The sequence below is a fragment of the Oncorhynchus kisutch genome, linkage group LG18 (genome assembly GCF_002021735.2).
Source record: "Oncorhynchus kisutch isolate 150728-3 linkage group LG18, Okis_V2, whole genome shotgun sequence".
Classification (NCBI taxonomy): domain Eukaryota; kingdom Metazoa; phylum Chordata; class Actinopteri; order Salmoniformes; family Salmonidae; genus Oncorhynchus; species Oncorhynchus kisutch.
The window spans coordinates 13,138,613-13,147,150 of NC_034191.2; the positions used below are offsets into that span (position 1 = coordinate 13,138,613).

General features: G+C 44.7%; 1 protein-coding gene across 1 annotated transcript in view; it reads left to right on the forward strand.

Annotated features, from left to right (window-relative positions):
- Positions 1–8,538, forward strand: part of LOC109909498 (phosphatidylinositol 3,4,5-trisphosphate 5-phosphatase 2A) — a 60,662-nt gene that overhangs the window by 16,367 nt on the left and 35,757 nt on the right. The window contains exons 2-3 of the mRNA XM_031795405.1: positions 829–892; positions 4,364–4,508. Coding sequence (XP_031651265.1) covers positions 829–892; positions 4,364–4,508 — 209 coding nt within the window. The remainder of the gene's footprint in view (positions 1–828; positions 893–4,363; positions 4,509–8,538) is intronic.

Here is an 8,538-nt window from a genome sequence, read left to right on the forward strand (position 1 = left end):
TCCCTCCAGATCCCCATCACACACTTTGCAGGGAATCTGTCATTCCTGTGGTGAAAGTACTAATGTCTCCCTTCTCCTCTCCCTTCCCTCTCCAACTCCTCCCTCCTCTCCCGCTCTCTCTTCCCGCTCTCTCTCTCCTTCCTCTCCTCTCTTCTCCTCTCATCCCTCTTTACATCCTTTGCTCTCTCCTTCTTCTCGCTCTCTCTCTGCTTGCTCTCTCCATCTCTCTCTCTCCTTCCTCTCCTGCTCTCTCTCTCTCCTTCCTCTCCCGCTCTCTCTCTCTCCTTCCTCTCCCGCTCTCTCTTCCCGCTCTCTCTTCCCGCTCTCTCTCTCCTTCCTCTCCCGCTCTCTCTCTCATTCCTCTCCTGCTCTCTCTCTCCTTCCTCTACCGCTCTCTCTCTCCTTCCTCTCCCGCTCTCTCTCTCTCCTTCCTCTCCCGCTCTCTCTCTCTCCTTCCTCTCCCGCTCTCTCTCTCTCCTTCCTCTACCGCTCTCTCTCTCCTTTCTCCTTCCTCTACCGCTCTCTCTCTCCTTTCTCCTTCCTCTACCGCTCTCTCTCTCCTTTCTCCTTCCTCTACCGCTCTCTCTCTCCTTTCTCCTTCCTCTACCGCTCTCTCTCTCCTTTCTCCTTCCTCTCCCGCTCTCTCCTTTCTCTCTCCTTTCTCCTTCCTCTCTCTCCTTTCTCTCTCCTTTCTCCTTCCTCTCCCTCTCCCGCTCTCTCTCTCCTTCCTCTCCCGCTCTCTCTCTCCTTCCTCTCCCGCTCTCTCTCTCCTTCCTCTCCCGCTCTCTCTCTCCTTCCTCTCCCGCTCTCTCTCTCCTTCCTCTCTAGGTTTCAGAAGCATGTCCACACCTATAGGGTCCTACCAGATGAAGAGGGATTCTTGGCAGTCCAGGTACCATTATACACCACCTCCATACACACCAATGGGTGTGAGTTGGTATTTCTTTCTATGCATATCTAGTGTGTATACAGTGGGGCAAAAAAGTCTTTAGTCAGCCACCAATTGTGCAAGTTCTCCCACTTAAAAAGATGAGAGAGGCCTGTAATTTTCATCATAGGTACACTTTAACTATAGGTGACCAAATACTTTATTTTCCACCATAATTTGCAAATAAATTCATAAAAAATCCTACAATGTGATTTTCTGGATTTTCTTTTCTCATTTTGTCTGTCATAGTTGAAGTGTACCTATGATGAAAATTACAGGCCTCTCATCTTTTTAAGTGGGAGAACTTGCACAATTGGTGGCTGACTAAATACTTTTTTGCCCCACTGTATGCTGTGTGTCTGGATCAGTAGGAACTGGCAGGCTCTGGTGCTGGTGTTGGCTCTGAGCTGACACACACATGCACACAAACACACAGCAGTCTCTTTGTGCTCTGTGTCTAGCAGCTGGAAGAGTCTCCAATCCCCCCACAACACACACTCACATATCATAATACCCCCCCCCCCCCACACTCCTGGTCCCTTGCCTGGAATCCACACTGATTTCTCTGTTTCACTTTTGTTTTGCTTCACCAAATCATTTGGTTTACCAAGACTTCAGTTCAATGAAACATCACTGAAACAGAGTGAATGTGGCTGCCAGGCTCCCCACCCATTGACAGTTGAGAGCCTTAAGGTTTTACAGCCTCCCACTGTTAACCCTCCAACACATATCAATGAACAGAATGTGATGGTGCACATTCAGACACTGAGCTACCAAGACCAATCTACTACCTACCTACCAATCTACTACCTACCTACCTACCAATCTACTACCTACCAATCTACTACCTACCTACCTACTAATCTACTACCTACCTACCTACCTACTAATCTACTACCTACCTACCTACCTACCAATCTACTACCTACCTACCTACCAATTTACTACCTACCTACCTACCAATCTACCTACCTACCTACCAATTTACTACCTACCTACCTACCTACCTACCTACCTACCAATCTACTACCTATCTACCTACCAATCTACTACCTATCTACCTACCAATATACTACCTACCTACCAATCTACTACCTACCTACCTACCTACCAATCTACTACCTACCTACCTACCAATCTACTACCTACCTACCAACCAATCTACTACCTACCTACCAATCTACTACCTACCTACCTACCTACCAATATACTACCTACCTACCAATATACTACCTACCTACCAATCTACTACCTGCCTACCAATCTACTACCTGCCTACCAATCTACTACCTGCCTACCAATCTACTATCTGCCTACCAATCTACTATCTGCCTACCAATCTACTACCAATCTACTACCAATCTACTATCTGCCTACCAATCTACTATCTGCCTACCAATCTACTATCTGCCTACCAATCTACTACCTGCCTACCAATCTACTACCTGCCTACCAATCTACTATCTACCTACCAATCTACTATCTACCTACCAATCTACTCCCAGGTGTCTTTTATATAGGTAACGAGCTGAGATTAGGAGCACACTCTTAAAGGGAGTGCTCCTAATCGCAGTTTGTTACCTGTATAAAAGACACCTATCCACAGCAGCAATCAATCAATCAGATTTCAAACTCAACACCATGGCCAAGACCAAAGAGCTCTCCAAGGATGTCAGGGACAAGATTGTAGACCTATACAAGGCTGGAATGGGCTACAATACCATCGCCAAGCCGCTTGGTGAGAAGGTGACAACAGTTGGTGCGATTATTCGCAAATGGAAGAAACACAAAGAACTGTCAATCTCCCTCGGCCTGGGGCTCCGTGCAAGATCTCACCTCGTGGAGTTGCAATGATCATGAGAACAGTGAGGAATCAGCCCAGAACTACACTGGAGGATCTTGTCAATGATCTCAAGGTAGCTGGGACCATAGTCACCAAGAAAACAATTGGTAACACACTACGTCGTGAAGGACTGAAATCCTGCAGCGCCCGCAAGGTCCCCCTGCTCAAGAAAGCACATATACATGCCCATCTGAAGTTTGCCAATGAACATCTGAATGATTCAGAGGACAACTGGGTGAAAGTGTTGTGGTCGATGAGACCAAAATGGAGCTCTTTGGCATCAACTCAACTCTCCATGTTTGGAGGAGGAGGAATGCTGCCTATGACCCCAAGAACACCATCCCGACCGTCAAACATAGAGGTGGAAACATTATGCTTTGGGGGTGTTTTTCTGCTAAGGGGACAGGACAACTTCACCGTATCAAAGGGACGATGGACGGGGCCATGTACCGTCAAATACATGAGCCAAATACAAGAACCTCCTTCCCTCAGCCAGGGCATTGAAAATGGGTTGTGGATGGGTATTCCAGCATGACAATGACCCAAAACACACAGCCAAGGAAACAAAGGAGTGGCTCAAGAAGAAGCACATTAAGGACCTGGAGTGGCCTAGCCAGTTTCCAGACCTTAATCCCATAGAAAATCTGTGGAGGGAGCTGAAGGTTTGAGTTGCCAAACGTCAGCCTCGAAACCTTAATGACTTGGAGAAGATCTGCAGAGGAGTGGGACAAAATCCCTCCTGAGATGTGGGCAAACCTGGTAGCCAACTACAAGAAACGTCTGACCTCTGTGATTGCCAACAAGGGTTTTGCCACCAAGTACTAAGTCATGTTTTGCAGAGGGGTCAAATACTTATTTCCCTCATTAAAATGCAAATAAATTTATAACATTTTTGACATGCGTTTTTCAGGATTTTTTTGTTGTTATTCAGTCTCTCACTGTTCAAATAAACCTACCATTAAAATGATAGACTGATAATTTCTTTGTCAGTGGGCAAACGTACAAAATCAGCAGGGGATCAAATACTTTTTTCCCTCACTGTACCTACCTACCAAACTTACCTATCTACTTACCAACCAATCTACTACCTACCCACCAAACTACTGCCTACCTACCTACCTACTCTTCTACCTTCCTACCTACCAAACTGCTACCTACCAATCTACTACCTACTCTTCTACCAAACTGTGACCTACCTATCTACCTACCAACCAATATGCTACCTACCCAGCTTTATTCTAGAACCTATCTACCAATGTCCTACAATACGTACCTACCAATCTAGTACCTACCAATCTACCTACCTACCTACTACTTAGCTGCCTAACTATCAAGCCATCAAATACCTACCTACCTAACAAACAAACTACTACCTAGCTACCAATCTGCTACCAATCTACTACCGACCTACCAATCTAGTACCTACCTACCTACATATCAACCAATCTTCAACCTACCTACCAATCTACTACCTACCTACCTACCTACCCAGCTTTATTCTGAACGTGCTGTCCAGAGTGTGACGTGTCTCTGCAACAGTGTATTTCTTTGAAGTGCCTACTCTCTCTCCTGCTCCTCTCTCCCTCTCTCAGACGTCTCAGGGGGTGCAGCCGAAGCGGTTTAAGAGCCTCCCAGAGCTGGTCCTGTTGTACCTCCAGCCCAGCCAGGGACTGGTCAGCACTCTACTGTACCCTGTAGACAGAGAGGAGAGCATCCCAGAGGACAGGGACTACTCAGGTACACCCAAAAGAGTTTAGCAACATTGAGATGACCGATATGGGAGTTTAGCGACATTGAGGTGATAGATGTGGGAGTTTAGCAAGATTGGATTTGTTTTGGACATCTTTGTGGGTCTGTGTAATCTAAAGGAAATATGTTTCTTTAATATGGTCATGCATTTGGGAAGAGGTTAAGAAGTGCAACTGTTTCCACCTCATGTTGTGGGCAGTGTGCACAAAGCCTGTCTTCTCTTAAGAGCCAGGTCTGCCTACGGTGGCCTCTCTCAATAGCAAGGCTATGCTCACTGAGTCTGTACATAGTCAAAGCTTTCCATAATTTTGGGTCAGTCACAGTGGTCAGGTATTCTGCCACTGTGTACTCTCTGTGTAGAGCCAAATAGCATTCTAAACTCAGCAGAAAAAGAAGTCCTCTCACTGTCAACTGTTCATTTTCAGCAAACTTAACATGTGTAAATATTTGTATGAACATAACAAGATTCAACATCTGAGACAAACTGAACAAGTTCCATAGAGATGACAAACAAAAATTAAAACATGTGTTCCTGAACAAAGGGGGGGTCAAAATCAAAAGTAACAGTCAGTTTCTGGTGTGGCCACCAGCTGCATTAAGTACTGCAGTGCATCTCCACCTCATGGACTGCACCAGATTTGCCAGTTCTTGCTGTAAGATGTTACCCCACTATTCCACCGAGGCACCTGCAAGTTCCAGGACATTTCTGGGGAGAATGACCCTAGCCCTCACCCTCCGATCAGACAGGTCCCAGACGTGCTCAATGGGATTGAGATACGGGCTCTTCACTGGCATTCCTGTCTTGCAGGAAATCACACACAGAACGAGCAGTATGGCTGGTGGCATTGTTATGCTGGAGGGTCATGTCAGGTTGAGCTTGCAGGAAGGGTACCACATGAGGGAGGAGGATGTCTTCCCTGTAACACACAGCGTTGAGATTGCCTGCAATGACAACAAGCTCAGTCCGATGATGCTGTGAGACACCGCCCAAGACCATGACAGACCCTCCAGACATCCAAATCGATCCTGCTTCAGAGTACAGGCCTCGGTGTAACGCTCATTCCTTTGACGATAAACGCAAATCCGACCATCACTGCTGGTGAGGCTTCTCACAGTACGGACACTGCAATTTATTGCTCATGCCTCCTTGCAGCATGCCTAAGGCACGTTCACGCAGATTTTTTTTTTATTTTGATTTTTTTACCTTTATTTAACCAGGCAAGTCAGTTAAGAACACATTCTTATTTTCAATGACGGCCTGGGAACAGTGGGTTAACTGCCTGTTCAGGGGCAGAACGACAGATTTGTACCTTGTCAGCTCGGGGGTTTGAACTCACAACCTTCCGGCTCCTAGTCCAACGCTCTAACCACTAGGCTACCCTGCCGCCCCTCAGATGAGCAGGGACCCTGGGCATCTTTCTTTTTGTTTTTGTCAGAGTCAGTAGAAAGGCCTCTTTAGTGTCCTAGGTTTTCTGTGACCTTAATTGCCTACCGTCTGTAAGCTGTTAGTGTTTTAACGACCGTTCTACAGGTGCATGTTCATTAATTGTTTATGGTTTATTGAACAAGCATGGGAAACAGTGTTTAAACCCTTTACAATGAAAATCTGTGAAGTTATTTGTATTTTTACGAATTATCTTTGAAAGACAGGGTCCTGAAAAAGGGACAGTTCTTTTTTTGCTGAGTTTAGTTTGCTGTTTTTTTGTTAATTCTTTCCGTTGTCTCTCACGATTTGGTTTTTGTCTTATTGTGTTGCTGTCCTAGGGGTCTGTCTGTGTTTGTGAACAGAGCCCCAGGACCAGCTTGCTTTAGGGGGCTCTTCTGTAGGTGATGGCTTTGTTATTAAAGGTTTGGGAATCGCTTCCTTTTAGGTGGTTGTAGAATTTATTTTCTGGATTTTATAATTAGCGGGCATCGGCCCGATTCTGCTCTGCATGCATTATTTGGTGTTTTTGCCCCATTTTGTGAATTCTTGGTTGGTGAGTGGACCCCAGACCTCACAACCATAACGGGCAATGGGTTCTATAACTGAGTATTTTTAGCCAGATCCTAATTTGGATGTTGAATTTGATGTTCCTTTTGATAGCGTAGAAGGCCCTTCTTGCCTCGTTTCTCAGCTTGTTTACAGCTTTGTGGAAGTTACCCGTGGTGCTGATGTTTAGGCCGAGGTATGTATATATTTTTTTGTGTGCTCTAGGGCAACAGTGTCGAAAGGGAATTTGTATTTGTGGTCCTGGTAACTGGACCTTTTTTGTAACACCATTATCTTTGTCTTACTGAGGTCCAGGTCTGTCAGGGCCCAGGTCTGGCAGAATCTGTGCAGAAGATCTAGGTGCTGCTGTAGGCCCTCCTTGGTTGGAGACAGAAGCACCAGATCATCAGTAGACATTTGACTTCAGATTCTAGTAGGGTGAGGCCAGGTGCTGCAGACTGTTCTAGTGCCCTCGCCAATTCATATATATGTGTTGAAGAGGGTGGGGCTTAAGCTGCATCCCTGTCTCACCCCCCGGCCCTGTGGAAAGAAAGTTTTTGCCAACTTTAACACTTGTTGTTTGTGTACATGTTGTATGTTTTCCCCCCAACACCACTTTCCATCAATTTGTATTTATTTATTTAAAAATATATATTTAACCTTTATTTAACCAGGAAGGTCAGTTGAGAACAAGTTCTCATGTTCAACTGCGACCTGGCCAAGACAAAGCAAAGCAGTGCGACAAAAACAACAACACGGTGTTACACATGGGATAAATAAACGTACAGTCAATAACACAATAGAAAATCTATGTGCAGTGTGTGCAAATGTAGTAAGATTAGGGAGGTAAGGCAATAAATAGGCCAATAGTGGCAAATCAATTTAGCAATTTACACTGCAGTGATAGATGTGCAGATGAGGCTGTGCAAGTAGAAATACTGGTGTGCAAAAGAGCAGAAAAACAAAAAACAAATATGGGGATGAGGTAGGTAGTTGGTTGGGTGGGCTATTTACAGATGGGCTATGTACAGCTGCAGCGATCAGTAAGCTGCTCTGACAGCTGACACTTAAAGTTAGTGAAGGAGATATAAGTCTCCAACTTCAGTGATTTTTGCAATTCGTTCCAGTCATTGGCAGCAGAGAACTGGAAGGAAAAGCGGCCAAAGGAGGTGTTGGCTTTGGGGGTGACCAGTATAGCAGACCCTCATGCCAAATTTAGTCAAAAGCTTTATGGAAATCAACAGCGTGAAAAGACCTTGCTTTTGTTTTGATTTATTTGTCAATTACGGTTAAGGTGTGCAGGGTGAATACGTGGTCTGTCTTACGGTAACTTGGTAGAAAGCCAATTTGACATTTGCTCAGTACATTGTTTTGACTGAGGAAATGTACGAGTCTACTGTTAATGATCATGCAGGGGATTTTCCCAAGGTTGCTGTTTTCACATTTCCCCCGGTACTTATTGGGGTCAAATTTGTCTCCACTTTTGTGGATTGGGGTGATCAGTCCTTGGTTCCAAATATTGGGGAAGATGCCAAATCTAAGGTTCATAAAGAGTTTTAGTATAGCCAATTGGAATGTGTTGTCTGTATATTTTATCATTTCATTTAGGATACCATCAACACCACATTTCTTTTTGGGTTTGAGGGTTTGTATTTTGTCTTGTTGTTCATTAAATGTAATTGGAGAATCCAGTGGGTTCTGGTAGTCTTTAATAGTTGATTCTAAGATTTGTATTTGGTCATGTATAAGTTTTTGCAGTTTGTCCTTTGTTATAGAGCCAAAAAGATTGGAGAAGTGGTTTATCCACACATCTCTGTTTTGGATAGATAACTCTGAGTGCTTTCCAATTTTCCCAGAAGTGGTTAGATTCTATGTATTCTTCAGTTACAAGGAGCTGATTTCTGACGCGCTGTTCCTTTTTCTGTGGTGTATTTCTGTATTGTTTTAGTGATTCACCATAGTGAAGGCGTAGACTCGGGTTTTCTGGGTCTCTATGTTTTTGGTTGGACAGATTTCTCAATTTCTTTCTTAGGTTTTTTGCATTCT